The sequence below is a fragment of the Eriocheir sinensis genome, chromosome 62, assembly GCF_024679095.1.
Source record: "Eriocheir sinensis breed Jianghai 21 chromosome 62, ASM2467909v1, whole genome shotgun sequence".
NCBI classification, from domain to species: Eukaryota; Metazoa; Arthropoda; class Malacostraca; order Decapoda; family Varunidae; genus Eriocheir; species Eriocheir sinensis.
This window is the reverse complement of record NC_066570.1, coordinates 871,798-892,407: the sequence shown is the minus strand read 5'-3', so window position 1 is coordinate 892,407 and position 20,610 is coordinate 871,798. Positions and strand designations below refer to the sequence as shown.

Here is a 20,610-nt window from a genome sequence, read left to right as displayed (position 1 = left end):
TATGACAAGTTATTATATTACCTTAATCTAGTCTATTTTATTTGTTCTTTCTTAATCCAGGCTAATTTGTTCTTTCTTAATCCAGACTAAATACATGCTATGCCTACTAGTCTATTTTATTTGTTCTTTCTTAATCCAGGCTAATTTGTTCTTGCTTAATCCAGACTAAATACATGCTAAGCCTACTAGTCTATTTTATTTGTTCTTTCTTAATCCAGGCTAATTTGTTCTTTCTTAATCCAGACTAAATACATACTAAGCCTACTAGTCTATTTTATTTGTTCTTTCTTAATCCAGGCTAATTTGTTCTTCTTAATCCAGACTAAATACATGCTAAGCCTAAAAACAAAAATACACATTCGCCATAAAAAAAAATGAAGAAAAAAAAATACACAACACAAGTACATATATATAAAAAATAATACACACAGAGCGAGTACATATTATATAAAAAAAATTGCTGGAGGAGGAGGAGGAGGAGGAGGACGGGGAGGAGGACGAGGAGGAGGAGGAGGAGGAGGAGGAGGAGGAGGAGGACGGGAGGAGGAGGAGGAGGAGGAGGAGGAGGAGGAGGAGGAGGAGGAGGAGGAGGAGGAGGAGGAGGAGGAGGAGGAGGAGGAGGAGGAGGAGGAGGAGGAGGAGGAGGAGGAGGAGGAGGAGGAGGAGGAGGAGGGGGAGGAGGACGAGGAGGAGGAGGAGGAGGAGGATGAGGAGGAGGAGGACGGGGAGGAGGAGGAGGATGAGGAGGAGGAGGACGGGGAGGAGGAGGAGGAGATGGATGATGATGTTTGCTTGAGTTTCGATGAAAAGAGAAAGGAGGAGCTAGATAAATTCGCTGACATTACTATCAGCAGCGGCGGAGAATGGGACGGAGAGGAGGAGGAAGAGAAGGAGGAGGAGGAAGAGGAGGAGGGCGAAGATTGTAGCGACAATGCTATTAATGATGATGATGATGATGATGATGATGATGATGATGGTGACAGGGGGTTTGCCGCGCATACCCCTGTCAGAGAAAGGGCGGAGGGGGAAAAGAGGACCTGTCCAGCGGCAAGCAAAGATGAGGTCAGCCAACAACGCGGGGGTGGAAGTGGGTGTCCCGCTGCCAGCGAGGAAGAGGAAGGGAGCGTTGGTGACGGCAATATTGATAGCGACACACCACCCGCTGATGAAGATAATGTTGAGAGACAGCGCGCAGAAGTCATCAGAAGGGAATACGCCTTTGATCGCGATTTACTTTATTTAGAGTTTAGTATACCTCCAGATGACGCTAGCGATCCACAGAGCTTTCTTAGAAACAACAGAGTAGAATTTATTCAAATATTACGTGATGAGATAGAAGCCATGGATCATCCTCCCCCCCAAGTCAGGGCGTATGCTGAAATGCGAATCCAACTTGTGAGATTGGGCGAGGAAGAGGATATTAGTCCGTTTTATATGGTTTTTCCATCAGAGCTCATTACCCAGGGCGAGGTACCGCGTTTTGTAGAAAACGTAGTCCAGTACATGGCGGAACGCTTGGAAAGACATTTGAATGAAGTAGAAGGCTCGGGTTTCATGATACTGGAAATTGACATGTTTAAAGTAATCTTAGGTAGAACAGGTCATCGAGCGGCGATAGGCATACACGTCAATAAACCATTGGGCTTCCGGGGAGCTCGCACCATTTTTAACCCTTCGGGCGAGGAGGGTTACTGTCTTGTGCAATGTCTCGCGGCTCACGCTCTTTTGGAAAAAGATCCTAAAATTCAGGACCTTCCTCGCAAAACAAAAACACTGAGACAATGCAAGAAATTAGTGACTGTGCCAGATATAGATTTCCTCTAGCGTGGGAAGATATTGCGCTAATCGAGCGGATGAATAAGCTCTCCATTTATGTGTACGCAGTAGCCCCCATTGATGATGATGATGATGATGATGATGATGATGATGATGATGATGATGATGAGGAGGAGGAGGAGGAGGAGGAGGAGGAGGAGGAGGAGCGCCAAAGAATGCGTCGGAAGAGCGGAAATAGTTGGGGTGGGACTAGGCACGAGATTTATGTAACCCGGAAAGGTGCAGGTACTGGGACATATGTTGCTTTATTATTACTGGATGGGCAACATTTTGCCCTCATAAAAGATTTCGCAAAATTCATGCCAGCATTTATGAGAGGTCATAAACGGCGCTTAAAAGGCCAGACGCTGAATCAGTACTCTAGATATTGCATAAACTGCGTGACTGGATATTTTGACAAAGCCGACCTTGAGGAACATGAAGCCAGTTGTCAGATTCAGCAAAAACTTGTATTCCCCACCTCAAAATCAGTGCTGCAATTCACTGACAGCGGTAAAACATACCCTCCATCGCACACTGCCTTTTTTGATTTTGAGTCTATTCTTGACGACTCTGAATCCAACAGTCACGTTATCAATCAGCACAGAGCCATGGCGTACGCCTTCTGCATCTTGGATTCAGCGGGCTCTGTAGTTTGCAAACAGAATTACTGCGGGAGAGATGCAGCGTCACACTTTCTCAAGAACCTGGCCTCCTCCTGGAGGAAAATTAAAGAGGAAAGGAAAACATATGACATGGTCCTAACCCCCGAGGCGGTAATTGATTTCAAACGTCAGACGACGTGTCAGATTTGTAAGAAAGAATTTCAGAATACAAAAGACAAACATCGCCATCACGATCATACCAGACCTGGCCCAAACTATCTTGGTGCATTATGTAGAAGATGCAATACATTATGTGTCAGTAACCGCTGTCAACTTCCTACATTTGCCTTTCACATGACTTATGATATGAGCCTGATACTGAAAGAAGCCGACCGACAGAGTTTCCATAGGAAGAAAACTAACGTAATCACTAAAGCGGGATTACGTTTTTTGAGGGTAGATGTGGACAATATAAAGTTTCTCGACGCGAGAGCCTTTCTTGATGGCAGTCTGGCCCATCTCAGCGCAGAACATATTGCCTCGGGGGAATCTCTACCTGTCACTCGAGCGCTCATAAATCATTTCCCCGCACCGGCGCGTGAGCTCCTCCTCACAGGAAAGCAATGTTTTCCTTACGAGTTCGTCAATGATTTTGACAAATTAGCGCGTCAGTCACTTCCAGACATTGAAGATTTTTATAGCAGGCTTAAAAGCCGCGGCGTAAGTGAGGAGGAGTACAGCCACGCGCAAGCAGTGTGGAATGCCCTGGGTTGTCAAACCTTAAAGACTACATGCGCGCATACCTTCTAGTAGATGTAGGCTTGCTTGCTGACATTCTACAGAAATGGCGAAGCGTGTTGCATGAAACATATGGATTAGATATAACACATTATGTCTCTCTCCCGGATACGCTTTCGACAGCTTCTAAAATCAACAGAAGCCAAAATAGAACAGCCGAGCGATCCAGACTTGTATCATCTTGTAAGAGACAATGTAAGAGGAGGCTTTACTACAGTAGTCCAACCACAGGCAGTTGCAAATAACCATCACATTAATCCTGATTTCAACCCCGAACGAGACACCCCAACACACATTATCTATTTAGATAAGAATAGTCTGTATCCTACAGTAATGTGTAGGCTGCTTCCTGAGAGAAATTTAAAAAATTATCGGTAGAAGAAAGAAAGGAGTGGTTAAGAACTCATGACATAGCAAATGTGGAGACGAATGGAAGCGTGGGGTACTGGTTTCGCTGCGACTTACACCCAATTGAGCCCGATGTGGCTAGGTCAACGGATGAGTTTCCTTACACATCCACCACATGGACATAGATAGCGAGCAACACCTGTCTGAACACAGCAAGGCATTTATGGCGAAAACAGGATGGCAACTCCCTAGGGTGACGCGAAAGCTTGTTGGATCGCATTGCGCTCAGTATGGTGTCCTCACCACGCTACCCATGTTGCAGTTTTGCTTGGGAATGGGAGGTAAAATTGCAGAAATCCACGATATCTATCAGTTTACCCAATCCACATTTCTTAAAGAGTTTATGGAGGGTAACATCAAAGCACGACGCGAGGCCAGCAGTAAAATCCTACAGAAAGCCTATAAAGTCATTTCAAATAGTATATTTGGTCGAACCCTTATGGATCCAGTCAAATATAGCATAAATACAGACATTGTAACCTCCAAGTCAGCACTACGGCGCAGGTTACGAGACCCATTATTCAAGAGACTCATACCTCTTAGTAACGACAGAGTCCTTGTTGTTCGAGGAAGGAAGAACATTCGCATCAACCAACCAAATTACATTGGTTATCAGATTTTGGAGCTTTAAGGTTGAAATGTACGACTTCTATTACCACATAATTCGAAAAGCCTGTGGCGCAGAGAATGTCTCATATATTTACGGCGACACAGATTCGGCTGCCATATGCGTCTCTAACTTCCAAGACATTAGTGAATTTTATTCGCTTCCACTCATAAAATCCATAATGGATTTTAGTAACTTCCCCACCACCCACCCCGCCTATGACACTTCCAAGAAAGGTCAAGCGGGGTATGTCAAGTCAGAAGTGGGCGCAGCCCATATAAAGGAAGTGCTTTGCCTGAAACCTAAGATGTACTCTATCAAATTGCATGATCCCTCAAGCGGCGAGGATGCAGAAATAAAAAAAGCTAAAGGGGTACCTCACTATAGTTTGAGAAACTATAATCATGAAAAATACAGACAGGTACTGCATGGGGGGGGGGTGGATAAGGCACGCCTCTATAGCATCCGCACCCTGAAAGGTCAGGTATGCACTACCTCCATTGAGAAGGCGACTTTAAGCGCATTAGACAACAAAAGAGTGCATCTGCTCTCTGATGACAGCATGCCGGGTAATCCTTCTCGTGTTTTTACGAGAGCTTATGGCCACCCTGATTTACCTGAGAATCTGCGTCAAATGCGGAGGACATCTCAAACTGCTTCTACTAGCCGCGCCACTACTGCCACTACTGCTAGTACTACTCATAATGTTGTCGGGGATACTTTAAGTGAAAGTGGTGATGAGGGTGTGTATAGTCACGGAACTAGACCAGTGGCGTGTAATCTATGGAGAAAAAGATATAGGAAATACAACGTAGAGAACGTTAATCGATCAAACAAAAGAAAGAGGAGAGAAACCAATGTCTCCCCATCGCGCCAGCTACCAGCAGCGTCAAAATCATCTCCACGGTTGCCTTTATCCTCACCCTCCCCACCCCCGAGAATAGCATGGAGATTCCCTCCCCCACCGGGCTGGGTTTCAGACAAAGGAGCTCACGCGAGTGGCTGTAACGGTGACAGAGCTCGCGCTAAAAGCAATCATTGATATAAAGGTCGAATATATAGGTATATGACAGCTCACAATAAACTCGAGTATATTTCCATCTTGCAGAAGGTACTCGAGAGCTATAACCGCACGCCTCACGCACGTCTAGGAAAAACCCCAGCCGAAGTACATGCCATGAAGGACCCGCGAGGAATCATTCGTCAGTTTAAGAAAATGCATAATTATAAAAACAGAGAAAAGCGTCAAGGTAAAGCCAGTCGTGTGCTGAACATCGGGGACTACGTTCGACTCGTGGGCGCGACGCTCAAGATATTTCCTAATGACCTCGAATTCACCAAGAAAAAAAAAAGCACCTCCCCTCGCCTTTGTTCACAAGGATCTTGTTTTGTTGTTGGCTAAACTCTCCCCCGACAAGCGGAAAAAAGTAATTGCAGTGTTGAACAAGAAACATATAGATTGCTTGTCAGAAGTGTTTCTAAATTTCCTAAAAACTAATCTTACGCGAAATACAAAGATTGTGAAATCCCTGAACAAATATAAAAAACACATAAGGAAACTCGCCAACAAGGGGGTAAGTACACTAAAAAAAAAAAACTACTGAGAACGCAGCGGGGCGGCGCTATACTCTCTGTGCTGTTACCTCTGGCAGCTAGTGTCATAACTGGTCTTTTAACAAAATGAAGGAATATTGTCTCATCCCGAAATCAACAGCAGAACAATTTTTACTCAAGTCTTCTACGGGGAGCCGTAACATAAAACGAAACAGAAAGACGGACGAGGAAAAAAAGAAAAGAGAGTGCGGAAACCGTTGTCGGGTTCGACGGTCAAGGCGTCAACTGCATTAAAAATATAAAGAGACGCGCTGCAAGATGTATTAACCCCAAACAACCACCCGCCATCTATAGCGGCCATAGGTCCTCGCACGACGTTCCCCACCAATACTATCGATTCGAAACCTGCCATAGATAACAGGATTGATGTTAGAATGAAAGCAGCTCAAAGGGATTACGCCAAAGCTTTCTTAGCTCTCATGAAACATACTCCAGGAATTACATGGGATACAAACGGAAATCTTTTGAGCCCCATTAATAATTTTAACGTCATTGATATATTGCAAACCTTAAGTGACGTCAACAGCAAATTAGGCTTCAAAGCTGATGATATACCATTTATTAAAATGCTTTTCCACAACACAAACTTAGATCCCTCATTTATACGCAATAATAAGGCAAGGAAGCAACTGTTTGGAGGAGGTGGGGGAGGAAGGAGAAGTGCCCCAATTCGGGCAAAGCCACGCCCCACGCCTTCTTTCTCCGCCCCCCGCGCGGATGCCGGGTATGACGTGGGAGAATTATCGCGTATAAAAAGGATTTTGTTTTGGGGTGGGATATAGACACTTGTGTGACCTCGCAGGACAGGGAGACTCTAAGCGTGAGTAAGAGCGAGAATTAATATATATTTTTTCTATAAACATGTCAGACTATCCCATCATTCCTGTGAAGGGGCGAATGACCGATCGCCAGTTCATTGACGACAGTGTGTGTTTAGTAGCCACCATCAACGCCAGCAGTTTTAAACTTAGCGGTATAGCCAAGGACTTGGCTGAAGTGTATGGCTATGCTAATCTCTTTGAAAATCGGAAACAACTTTATAATTTGAACAGAGTCGTTTGGAGTGACAGACCGAATGTGGGGTCGCTGGTAGTGAAGGAACCACCTACGGAATCAAATTATCCCATTGTGGTGGGTATGGTGACTCAATTTTGTCAGGGTGAATCTGTAGAATATAATGACGTGTCAAGATATTTTATTGAAACCAGCAGAGATATGCATTATGTGAACGGTTTAATGTCGGACACCAAGCAAAGCAGACGCGATAATTTTAAATGTTGCCTCAATGAGCTAGGTGATTATGTAAAGCAGAAAAAAAACATTCGAAAAGTCATTTTTCCTACCGGCGTAGGACGAAGGGGAAAGATGGATCATGAATGGAACGTGGCCTACTTGAAGGAGCTAAGATCTTTTGCCCACCAACTAGATTTGAATAACGTTAAGGTAATGCTCTTGGGGCAGGAAGAGGGGACGAAGAATCTCCCCGCGAAAGCCTCAACTGCCGGGGATGCGCGACAGACACACACCACTGTGTAGCTATAAAATTACGTACGCCCTGACCCCATCATTATATTCTAAGTACTTTCGAAGTTTCTTAAATAAGCATAAAGATTATCCTGTTTTTAAACTTGCCACAAGATTACAGTCGGACAAAACTCTGGTGTGTGGCGTGTATTGCATTCAATTCGTATACTTATGTAATAAAATAGGCTTAGAGAGGACTAGTCAGTTTTTGAAAGATAATTATGATTTAGGAAATTTTTTGAAGAATGACAGAAAGGTGTTAACATATGCTTATAGAATGTTTAAATGCCCCATGTATAAAAACATTTTGTCAATCTAGTCAAGGACTGACTTACAAGCATTGTATTTCTAAGATATGTGGCTAACTTATTAAATGCTACAATGTGTGTGTGTGTAAAAATGTAGAGCAGTAGCATGTGGCTTATTCATTTATGGCGTGTGTGTGCATTTATATGTAGTTATTAAGAACAAGGATTCTGTTTTTTTTTTTCGTGCGACGTGACCGGATGGGCGTGAGTTTGTTCACGCTTTCCTATGTGTAAAAAATGTAGATAAGTAGTATGTAGCTTATTCATTTATGGCGTGTGTGTGTGTGTGTGTGTGTGTGTGTGTGTGTGTGTGTGTGTGTGTGCAATTATATGTAGTTATTAAGAACAGGATTATGTTGTTGTTGTTTTTTTTCGTGCGACGTGACCGGGTGGGTGTGAGTTTGTTCACGCCTTCCTATTGTTCGGAAGTAGCATTTGGCTTATTCATTTATGGTGTGTGTGTGTGTGTGTGTGTGTGTGTGCATTTATATGTAGTTATTAAGAACAAGGATTCTGTTTTTTTTTTTTCGTGCGACGTGACCGGATGGGCGTGAGTTTGTTCACGCTTTCCTATGTGTAAAAAATGTAGAGAAGTAGCATGTAGCTTATTCATTTATGGCGTGTGTGTGTAGTTATATGTAGTTATTAAGAACAGGATTATGTTGTTTTTTTTTTTTTTCGCGCGACGTGACCGGGTGGGTGTGAGTTTGTTCACGCCTTCCTATTGTTCGGAAGTAGCATGTGGCTTATTCATTTATGGTGTGTGTGTGTGTGTGTGTGTGTGCATTTATATGTAGTTATTAAGAACAAGGATTCTGTTTTTTTTTTTTTTTTTTTCGTGCGACGTGACCGGATGGGCGTGAGTTTGTTCACGCTTTCCTATGTGTAAAAAATGTAGAGAAGTAGCATGTAGCTTATTCATTTATGGCGTGTGTGTGTAGTTATATGTAGTTATTAAGAACAGGATTATGTTGTTGTTTTTTTTCGTGCGACGTGACCGGGTGGGTGTGAGTTTGTTCACGCCTTCCTATTGTTCGGAAGAAGAATGGCTTGTGGTTTTGGGCATGTGCGCGCGTGTTTGCATACATGTGTGTGCGTGTCCCCTATAACCTGGGGTAGCCTCGGAAGAAGAAAAGGCTTGTGGTAGTGTGCGCCTGTTTTTTTTTTTTCGTGCGACGTGACCGGGTGGGTGTGAGTTTGTTCACGCTTTCCTATGTGTAAAAAATGTAGAGAAGTAGTATATAGCTTATTCATTTATGGCGTGTGTAGTTATATGTAGTTATTAATAAAAGGATTCTGTTTTTTTTTTTCGTGCGACGTGACCGGGTGGGTGTGAGTTTGTTCACGCCTTCCTATTGTTCGGAAGAAGAATGGCTTGTGGTTTTGGGCATGTGCGCGCGTGTTTGCATACATGTGTGGGCGTGTCCCCTATAACCTGGGGTAGCCTCGGAAGAAGAAAAGGCTTGTGGTAGTGTGCGCATATGCCCCAAATAACCCCGGGTGGCTTAGTCAGTCCCCTAACGTTGCGAGAGGAGCATCATGGAGGAAGTCTTCGCCGTCATGAACTTACAACAACAACAGCCCCACGCTGCCGCTGCAACTCTTCATGCTGACGATGTTGACGATCAGATAATGGGTCAAGCCGCATTAGAAGTTGAAGCCATGGATAACACATCCCAAGCTGAAGCCGTGGATAACACATCACATCCCAGAAACGGAGGTGAGATATCCGCCTCTTGTATTTTTTTCTGCGCGCACAAGCGCTGGTGTGTGTGTGTGTGTGTGTGTGTGTGTGTGTGTGTGTGTGTGTGTGTGTGTGTGTGTGTGTTTAAAAAATATATATATATATTGTCATTTCAGCGGATGTTGGTGGTGGTGAGGTGGGGGATGTTCCAGAAACTCCCAAGTCTACCGGTGAACACATCACGGGCGAGTCATTGGGCAACAACAACCGCGGCGCGTTGGGAGGTGTTGGTAAAATGGGGCGGCGCGTGCTGAGAGAGGGGCTTCTGCGACTTCTGAAGGATGTGATACCTCCATTACCAGTGTCTCGTCTGAAGAACGACCCACCGGCCAGCGTAACGCATAGTAAGTATTTTTTTATTCTTACAAAAGAGAGAGAGAGAGAGAGAGAGAGAGAGAGAGAGAGAGAGAGAGAGAGAGAGAGAGAGAGAGAGAGAGAGAGAGAGAGAGAGAGAGATTGATTTTTTTTTGTCTAATAATGTTTCTCTATCTTTTCATAAGTCCACGGCAACAACAACAGACACGCTTCGGTGATGGTGTGTCTTGACTCTCCGTCGGGCGCTGAATCGCGAGAGCGGCGGCGAAGTCATCTGCAGCAAAAAGATCATGAAATGCGTCAATCACGACTGGAAAAAAAAATGCAGCATATGGCGGAAGTGTTGCGGCAGCTCCAGCAGCAGGAGACGCACCAGAGACGACAAGATCGCGACCGGGGACAAGAACGGCGGCGAAGAATGACAAAGAATAATATGCCGAAGCAGCAAGAACACCGGGACCCAAGACTGTCTCAGAAGAGCCTCCACAAAGTTGGGAGAAAAAAACTTCAGGTGGCCAAACGTCAGGCGGGTCTCTTCTCCTCAGCGGCGGCGTACGGTCGGGGAAAACCAATGAAAAAAAATCTCTCTGTGACCAAGAAACTCGTCTTTGAAGACCCACCAGCGCGGCGTGCAGCAGCAGCAGCGGCCGCTGGAGAAAATCTCGCGCCACAACCGGGCCCTTCCAATGCGGCTCGTGCGGACGAAACAAATGAAAGCTTCTCAAGCACTGACCTTCCTTCAGCTTTCAATTCTTTGAATTTTTCTCATAGCATGGACGTGAATAATATTATAAATGTTCTTGATGAGAGTCCTATATTTAGTGCTTAGCAATTTTTTTTATATAATATGTACTCGCTCTGTGTGTATTATTTTTTATATATGTACTTGTGTTGTGTATTTTTTTTCTTCATTTTTTTTTATGGCGAATGTGTATTTTTGTTTTTAGGCTTAGCATGTATTTAGTCTGGATTAAGAAAGAACAAATTAGCCTGGATTAAGAAAGAACAAATAAAATAGACTAGTAGGCTTAGCATGTATTTAGTCTGGATTAAGAAAGAACAAATTAGCCTGGATTAAGAAAGAACAAATAAAATAGACTAGTAGGCTTAGCATGTATTTAGTCTGGATTAAGCAAGAACAAATTAGCCTGGATTAAGAAAGAACAAATAAAATAGACTAGTAGGCTTAGCATGTATTTAGTCTGGATTAAGAAAGAACAAATTAGCCTGGATTAAGAAAGAACAAATAAAATAGACTAGTAGGCTTAGCATGTATTTAGTCTGGATTAAGCAAGAACAAATTAGCCTGGATTAAGAAAGAACAAATAAAATAGACTAGTAGGCATAGCATGTATTTAGTCTGGATTAAGAAAGAACAAATTAGCCTGGATTAAGAAAGAACAAATAAAATAGACTAGATTAAGGTAATATAATAACTTGTCATACCATTTTTTCCACTATATTTCAATAAAAATGTATAAAATCTACTTTTCCCGTTCCTACCCCTCACTGAAAAGACAATCGATATAACTCCAGTCAATATGAAAATCAACAGTAACACACGCACACACGCATATGCTGGCAAACTGAAAAATCAATAGCGGGTAGAGGGAGGGGTAGTGGTACCCTCAGACTGACCATCAAGTCACCGGTAGGGCATAGAGGGGGACACGCACACACATGCTGGCAAACTGGAAAAAAAATCAATAGCGGGAGAGGGAGAGGGAGGGGGAAAGGTAGCCACAGGCCTCCGCCCAACAAGGCACCGCTCGCGCTAACCGATCCCCGGCAGGAGGGTGACGCCCCGGCACGGTGCGAAAGGACCGATCCCCCGGCAGGAGGGTGACGCCCCGGCACGGTGCGAAAGGACGCCCCTAGCCGATCCCCCGGCACTGGGGCGAAAGGACGCCCCGGCACGGCGCGAAAGGACCGATCCCCCGGCACGGTGCGAAAGGACCGATCCCCCGGCAGGAGGGTGACGCCCCGGCACGGCGCGAAAGGACGCCCCTAACCGATCCCCTGAACAAGGCACCGCTCGCGCTAACCGATCCCCGGCAGGAGGGCGCGAAAGGACGCCCCTAACCGATCCCCCGAACACGTCACCGCTCGCGCTAACCGATCCCCGGCAGGAGGGCGACGCCCCGGCACGGCGCGAAAGGACGCCCCTAACCAATCCCCGGCAGGAGGGTGACGCTCAGGCCTCCGGGGAGACACGATGGCGTGGAAGGTGGTGGGTGTTTGGGGTGGGTGGGTGGGGGGCAATGGTCACTTTTGGGTAGGTTTGTGACCACTCCCCGGTTGGGTAGTGGGGAGGTCCCCTCGGCGGCTGGCTGCCCGCGCGGCTGGCTGGCCGTCCGGCTGACTGGCCGCACGGCCGGCCGGGAAATTCGACGTACAAAAATTTTTCGACGTCAAAAATTTTTCGACGTCATTTTTTTTTGGCTGCAAATTCTTGATTATGCTTGCGAATTATTTTGGTCCCGTCACTGTCACCATTACCTACTACTCCAAACAAACTAAAAGAGAAGAATATAAAAACTCCAGTCACGAGCAAACTCTCATCACCCTTCGACACAACTGCTCTGTTTTACGCCACGAACTGAAAGGGGGGGAGAAAAATAACCCCTCAGCAACACGGCTATTTTTCTTTACAACAACAAATGTCCGACAAAGTAAATAAAGTTAAGGTTAATAAATAAAGTTTGCCTCGCCGCTTGTCCACTCTAGGCTTCAAAATGCGGCTTCTTTTCCTTGTCAAACGCAATTAAAGAAGATTGCAAAGTTGATCCCTAAATTTTCCTTTGTTTGCATCCCTAAAACAGAGACTTGAGACCCTGCGAGTATTCCAAGCGCTCCCTTACCATGAGATGTCAGATATTACCAACGCCAAAAACAACTATAAATGTTAATCGCCTTTGTGAAATTCTAAGTGTTTTTCCCGCCATTTTTCAGTTACTATAATGTTTTCCTCTTTTGGTTAATTATTAGAATGTTTTTTTGGCCTTCGATAACCTCCACATACTTTATTTTCTATCTATTTTTTGCCATCATCGTCTCGCATTATTAGTATTGACCCGTCCGCTGCGATTGGCACGGATTCGGCGTTCACTGGTAGCCTGGTAACATTATACTCAAAAATGTGGTGTTAATAAGTAAATAAATGTAAGACAGACCAGCGCCTCGCCTCTCCTCTGTTCCCCAACCACCTGCACTTAATCTTGTTACCTGGGCCACCTGCCTCTCCAGCCCCTCCTCCCACCTGTGTATGGCTACGAGGGAAGGTAATTAACGCCTCACCTGCTTCCTATCAACTCTATTCCACCTGGTTACCTGTTCACTTCTACTCTACCTTTGTTTTACCTGTTCCCTCTCACCTCTATCCTACCTGTTTACCTGTCCATCTCTACTCTAGTCTACCTCTGATCACCTGTTTAAGAATCCACCTCTACTTTTATTTTACCTCTTTCGTTTCACCTCCATTCTACCTGTGTATCTATTCGCCTCTATTCTGCTCTAATCTACCTTCTATTCTACCTCTACTCTACCGCTATCCTACCTCTGTTTCACCTGTTCCCTCTCACCTCTATAATCACATGCTTTGGTGGGACATTTTGAACTTAATCACATATACAAGTTTATGCTTTACGTTATCTTTGATCCTATTTGTTATTCACCCGTGTTGTATATTGATGTAACCGTTGTTGTTGTTGTTGTTGTTGTTGTTGTTGTTGTTGTTGTTGTTTGTCTTTGCTTTCAATACTGACGGACATAATCTGAGCTTTCATACGCTAGTCTTGCATAACATCAAACACACACACACACTCATACACACACACACACACACACACACACACACACACACACACACACACACACACACACACACACACACACACACACACACACACACACACACACACACACACTCTCTCTCTCTCTCTCTCTCTCTCTCTCTCTCTCTCTCTCTCTCTCTCTCTCTCTCTCTCTCTCTCTCTCTCTCTCTCTCTCTCTCTCTCTCTCTCTCTCATATTGCAGCGTTGTCAGCTTTTGTTTATGACATTTTCTCTCTCTCATTTATCTCTCTCTCTCTTTTTCTTTCCCTCCCGCCTCCCTTCTTCCTCTCTCTCCCTTTTAACGCTGTCATCATTATTAAGACTTCCCATGACTAACTGCCTATCTACCGTCCTATCTACCTCTCTATCTATTTATGTACCTATCTACCTCCCTACTTACCTCCAGGTGTGTTCTGTTATCTATTGTGAACACGTCAACACCATCAACACCATAACCACACCACCATCGGCGTCACTACAGCCATCACCACCATCACCACCACCAGCCTCGTCCCCGCGTGTTATGGTGTTGTGGTCCTGTTATTGAGCGTCACAACACCACCCTCTTCATCACCACTCTCACCCGCCCTCGAGGTTCTATTCTCTTCCTTTCCCCTCATATGGCTGTCATTTCCCAACACACGCACCTCTGTACACCTTCTCCCTAACCTTCACCTCTCTCGCGTTCGCCTGCTGTTGAGTGTCACTTTTATCCTCCCTCTATATACAAGTACTTTTTCTTTCCCTCTTTCCTCTCCTCCTTTCCTCTGCACTCCATCCCAGTTGTTGTCTTCATATGCTTGTACTGATAATTTTCCTCTTTTTCTTCCCCTCCCATTCTCCTCCTGTTGCTTGTCCCTTGTTCCCTCCCTCAAATTTGTCTTCTTTATTCTAGTTCTCTTTGTTTTCCCTCTTTCCTCTCCTCCTATTCCTTTCTTCTCCACTCTATCCCATTTGTTGTCTTCATATGTTAGTACTGTTATTTTTTCTCATTTTCTTCCCCTTCCCTTTCCTTCTTCTTTCCTCTGCGGGCAGAGGAAAAATAGGGTATGGAGGAAAATAAATGGGGCAGAGTCTGCCCCATTTATTTTCCTCCATACCCTATTTTTCTTCCTTCTTCTCTTTCCCTTTTTCCCCCTTTCTTCTTGTTTTTTTCTCTCTCATTTTTGTTTTCCTCCTTATGCTTGACTTTTTTTTTTTTTCATTTGTGTTCCTCCATATATTGATCCTCTTTATTTTTCTCTTCCCCCTTCCCTTCTCTCCTCCTCCTCCTCCTCCTCCTCCTCCATGTCTTCTTCGTTCTCGTCCTCCTTTTCCTCCTCCTCCTTTTCTTCTCGTCCTTTTTTTCCTTCTCCTCCTCGTCCTCTTTTTCCTATTCCTCCTCCTCCTCGTCCTTCTCTTCCTTCTCCTTCTTCTTCTTCTACTCTTCTTTTCCTCCTCTTAATTTTCTTCTCGTCCTCTTTTTCCTTCTCCTCGTCCTTCTCTTCCTTCTCCTTCTTCTTCTTCTACTCTTCTTTTCCTCCTCTTAATTTTCTTCTCGTCCTCTTTTTCCTTCTCCTCCTTCTCCTCCTTCTCCATCTTCTTCTACTCTCCTTTTCCTCCTGCCTACATAGTATCTCTAGAACGTCATTAATCCCTTGACAATGTACCGCAGGACCGTATTGAATAATCTACAGTCAGCTGATATGGAAGACGACCCGAGTACGTATTTCAGTGATTGGCACACGTGAAGGGGACACCGAATTGTACTCACTGGCCAGGCTTCCGAGTGTCTCCTGTCATAGCAGAGTGCCTAAGGGGTCTGTGCTAGGGTCCAGTATACCATTATTGTTATATCTACTAAAAACAAACCTCCTCTGGCCACTCTGTTCTCTTGCTTAGCGTTTTTTCGTGTGGTTGTTTATATAGTTTTTGCCCTTTAAGTCTTTTCCTTGCTGTAAAAAAGACTTGTTGATGAGACCTGATCGGAAATACGCAATACTGTTCTAGTTTCTCTGTTATAAGAAGCAGAAGAACGTTGGGTTGCCCGAGAGAGTTGGCTTCTAGGGTGCGACACGAATCTGATCCCATCGTTGCGAGCACATCCGTATATGTGGAGCGACTCAAGGGATTCAACCTCATCTTGTCATCATCTCCCTGCCCATAAACATTCTTAACGCTTCATCTATACTTTTCTCTCCCTCTCACATCTCCTTGTCTGCCCCCTCGCACCCCTCTCCCCCTGCATGGGAAGGGAAGAAGGGAGGGAGGGAGAAGAGGAAAGAAGGAGAGAGGTAAATAAGGAACAGGAGGAGAGGAAGGAGAAGGAAGAAAGAGTAGAGAAAGGAAAGAGAGCGAGAAAGCAGAGAGGGGAGAAGGACATGCCTCTCCTCCCCTCTCCTCCTCCTCCCCCTCTCCCATGAAGACAAGGAGAACAAATAATGCCACAAGCACACCGTGGATGACTACCCAAGTTCGACGGGCGATTAATTTGAAGAAGAGAAAATACAACTTGCTAAAGGAAAACAGCACTGACGAGGCACGCGAACAGTACCATCAAAGCCTCAGAGCTTGCAGAACACTCATTCGCCAGAGTAAACGTGACTATGAAAAGCAAATTGCACGCGAAGCCAAGTCCAACCCGAAAAAGTTCTTCACGTATATAAGAACCAAAAAGAAGACAAAAAGCAATATCGGTCCCCTAAAAGATGAAAGTGACGTACTAACACAGGACAGTAGACAAATGGTCGAAATCCTAAACAGGAACTTCGCGTCTGTGTTCACGGTCGAGAATACCCAGTCCGTACCCGAGAGCCCTTCCCCACCGATGGGAATCACTCCCCTAGAAATTGGTACAATCGACGAACGGGATGTGAAAAAGTACCTAGACAAACTCGAGACAAACAAGTCTACCGGACCCGACGACTTGTCACCCAGGCTGCTCAAGGAACTCAAGCAGCAAATCCTCAAGCCACTCACCGCCATCTACAATCTGTCACTACAACAAAACAAAGTCCCGAAAGACTGGAAACAAGCGAACGTAACACCGATCTACAAAAAGGGAGACAAAAGTGTGGCCCTAAACTACAGACCAATCAGCTTGACCTCAGTGGCCGGAAAATCCTCGAGAAGATCATCAGAGACAAACTCGTTAGGTTCCTTGAAGACAACAACATCATTTCCGATGCTCAGCACGGTTTCAGGAACAAGCGCTCATGCTTAACCAATTTATTGGACTTCTTCCAAGGTATCTATGAAAACTGGGATAATCATATCCCCAGCGATGTTATATATCTAGACTTTCAGAAAGCCTTTGACAAAGTGCCACATGAAAGACTCCTCAAGAAACTCAAGTCGGCGGGATTAGGAGACGATCTGACAGCGTGGATCAAAGACTGGCTCACTGAAAGAAAACAACGAGTTGTACTCAACGGACAGGCCTCCGAGTGGCTCCCGGTCACAAGTGGAGTGCCACAGGGTCAGTGCTGGGACCCATACTTTTCATCATATATAACAACGACCTAGAACTAGGAGTAATCTCCAATCTTTCAAAATTTGCCGACGACACAAAGGTGGGTGGAAGGCCCTCACGACGGCAGACTGCGAAATTATCCAGAGAGACCTGGACCAGATCACTCGGTGGTCAGAAAATGGCAGATGTCCTTCAACACTACCAAATGTAAAGTAATGCATATCGGATCCAGAAACAGCAACCACATATACCACATGGGTGGCGAACCACTACATGTTGTGCAAGAGGAAAGAGACCTCGGGGTCACCATCAGCAGTGACTTGAAACAAACAAAACACTGCAAGTCCGCCTGTAAGAAAGCCAATACAATGCTTGGGTTCATATCGAGGAACTTCGAATACAAGACGCCGGGAGTTATGTTATCCTTGTATAATTCGCTGGTAAGGCCCCACCTGGAATACGCCGTGCAATTCTGGTCTCCTAATTACAGGAAAGACATTGAATTACTTGAGAGAGTACAGCGCCGCGCCACGAAGATGATACCATCACTGAGGACGAAACCCTATGAAGAACGACTCGAGCGACTCAACCTCTTCACGTTGGAAAAGAGACGACTGCGGGGAGACATGATACAAGTCTTTAAGTACCTGAACAAGCTCAGCAACGTTGATCACTCCAAACTCTTCACGCTACAAACTAACCTGAGAACAAGAAACAACGGAAAAACAATTCAAGCAAAGCGATGCAATACCGACATCGGCAGGAGTTACTTCTCGAATAGAGTTGTTCGCCACTGGAACAGCCTTCCTGCAGAAGTGGTTAGCGCAGAGACCATCAACTCCTTCAAGAAACGCATTGATCGCCACTTTGCTGCAACAGGAGTGAACTGAACGTTCCCAAGAGTAGGTACACAAGTGCTTTAATCCTTCCCTGCAAGCCACTCCTGTGGCAAACGGATTGATTAAATCACTGAACGCAGGCAGCCTAGTAATGAGCCAACAGGCTTTCTGCTGCCTGCTAGTCCATGTTTCCATGTTTCCTCCTTCTCCTTCCTCTTGTACTTGTTCCATCTGTTTTGTTTATGTCACCAAGTCCATCATCTTTGAACATTCGTAATACCAAAACTGTCGATTCCTTTCACCCATTACTCGTTTTTCCCCCTCCTTCAAATACACAGGAACACAGCTTCCCCCTCTCATCCCCACTTCATTTCCCCCTTCCCAGTATACTTTTCCCCTTTCCTTATACACAAACACACAAACACACACATCCACCTCACTAAGACGCGCCTCGAAACTGATACCATGGTTGCGAGCTTATTTTGTAGCTTATATTTCTTAGTCTATAGATACTCTTATAAGCTAAGGTTGCAAGAATAGGCGTATGTGTAGACCGAGTCGAGAGATTCACATCCTCATGACCCCGGAAAGGAGACGAACACGGGACTGATATGCCTGAGCTATTCAAGTAGGCCTCAAAAAGTTCAGTAACCTCAATCATTTTTTTAAGCATCAAACCAACCCGACGACTCGAAATAACGATCTACTGGTTTAATTAAGGCGATGCAATACCGACGTCGACGTAAGTTTAATTATTTTCGAATCGAGTCACCGTCATTATATTCAGTTTTCAGCGGAAGTTGATGCGAAAGCGATCCACTCCTTCCAAAGTTTCAGGCATCCAAACTCCGCCGCGACAGGGATAAATTAAATGTCCCCCTGCATGAAAATATCCTCCGCGTGCCACTAAAGTCCTTGACGGATAAATTGAACCATGAGAGCAGGCACCCTCATCATGGGCTAGCAAGCTTTCTTTTCCTTACTAATTCACGGTTCCATGTACTAATATTTCCTTCCCTTTCTCCTTCTCCTTTTCCTCTGCTTCCTTCCCATAGTTTTCCTTCCACTTCCTTCCTCTCCTTGTTTTCCTTCCTATTGTTCGCCTCATTCTCCTTTCTTCCTGTTTTCCCTCTTCTCCCTCATTCTTTCTCTCGTTCTCCTTTTCCAATCTCACTTCATGTTCTCCTTTCTCGTTTTGATTCTGATTCTTCTCCCTGGCGCCATCTTCCTCTCCTCAAACATTCATCTCCCGTCATATATCTTTTTTTTATCTCCCCCAAACTCCTCCTCTGCCTCTCTCTCTCCCTCTGCCTCCCATCACTTGCCTTTCGCCTATCCTCCCTCCAGTACTCGTTCTCTCTCTCTCTCTCTCTCTCTCTCTCTCTCTCTCTCTCTCTCTCTCTCTCTCTCTCTCTCTCTCTCTCTCTCTCTCTCTCTCTCCCCCCCCCCCCGTTTATGTTATCACCTTCATCATCTCCGAACATTCATAACACCAAAACTGTCGATTCCCTTCACCCATTTACACGTTCTTGCCCTCCTCCAAATACACACATAAACACAGCAGCTTCCCCGCTTATCTCTTCACTTCGATTCCCTTCCCCACTGCACTTTTTCCCCCTCCTTATCACACACAACAAAATACCTCCCCTTCCCCCATAATATCCCTTTCCCAATACTTGTTTCTGCCTCTCTTCCATGTATAAAGCTTCACTCTCACATATCTACCCCTTTTTCCCCCTCCATTTCACACACAACACAACACCACCCCTTCCCCTACATAACACCCCTTACCGATAACTTGTTTCTGCCTCTTTTCAATGTATAAAGCTTCACCAATATATTAGTACAAAATAATAATAATACGAAAACGATACTAATACAATACTAATACTAATACAATACCAATACTAATACAAAAACAATACAAGTACAAAACATCAGACAGACCACTAAAAGCACATACAGCAGTGGGTGGGTTCAAACTCGATAGGGATGTAATCAGAAGGGAATATAAAAGAATTGGTTTACGAAGAGCGGAGTGGCTGTGAACGGAACAATATTGGGCTCGGCAGCTTTCCGTGTGGGTCCGGCAAACACGATCAAAGCTTTCTAATAGCGGGCATATAGAGAGAGCGCAGGGCCGGGATGATGGATGGTAAATATTAGATTGTTTCAGCGTCCTCGTCTAGGCCTACAGCGGCGGGATTTTTGTATAGGCTTCTTACTTGTTTGTGTGTGTGTGTGTTTGTGTGTTCTCTCGTTCTTTCTTGGCCTGTTTGTTTCTTTTTGGGTTTTTATGTGTTTTCTGTTTCTTTTTTAGGTTTCAGTTGTGTGTTTTCGTATGTTCTCTCTCTCTCTCTCTCTCTCTCTCTCTCTCTCTCTCTCTCTCTCTCTCTCTCTCTCTCTCTCTCTCTCTCTCTCTCTCTCTCTCTCTCTCTCTCTCTTTGTCTGAATTTGTGTGTATATGTGTTCCTGCCTAACTTTTTTCTGTCTCTATCTGTCTGTCTATGTATCGGCTGATCTATCTATCTCTATATATCTGTCTATCTATCTATCTATCTTTATCTATCTATCTGTCTGTGTGTTTCTATCTTCCTTATTTTATACCTCCCTCCCTTCCTCCCTATCTTCTTTATGCCTTCTTTATCCCCTTTCTCCTTTGCTTCCGCCTCCTTCACCATCTTCATTTCCTCCTCGTTCTTGTCCTCATCCTCTTCTCCTTTTTCATCTTTTTCTTCTTCCTTTTCTT

The 20,610-nt window shown here is 44.8% G+C and overlaps 2 protein-coding genes across 4 annotated transcripts in view; both read left to right on the top strand.

Moving 5' to 3' along the window:
- The window catches only part of LOC126986591 (dipeptidase 1-like), a 337,773-nt gene that overhangs the window by 201,575 nt on the left and 115,588 nt on the right, over positions 1–20,610 (top strand). The window lies entirely within an intron of this gene.
- On the top strand, positions 8,992–10,608 carry LOC126986595 (uncharacterized). Its single transcript, XM_050842857.1, has 3 exons — positions 8,992–9,399; positions 9,540–9,767; positions 9,924–10,608. Exons 1-3 carry the CDS (start codon positions 9,219–9,221, stop codon positions 10,565–10,567), a joined length of 1,053 nt encoding a protein of 350 aa, XP_050698814.1. The 5' UTR covers positions 8,992–9,218; the 3' UTR covers positions 10,568–10,608.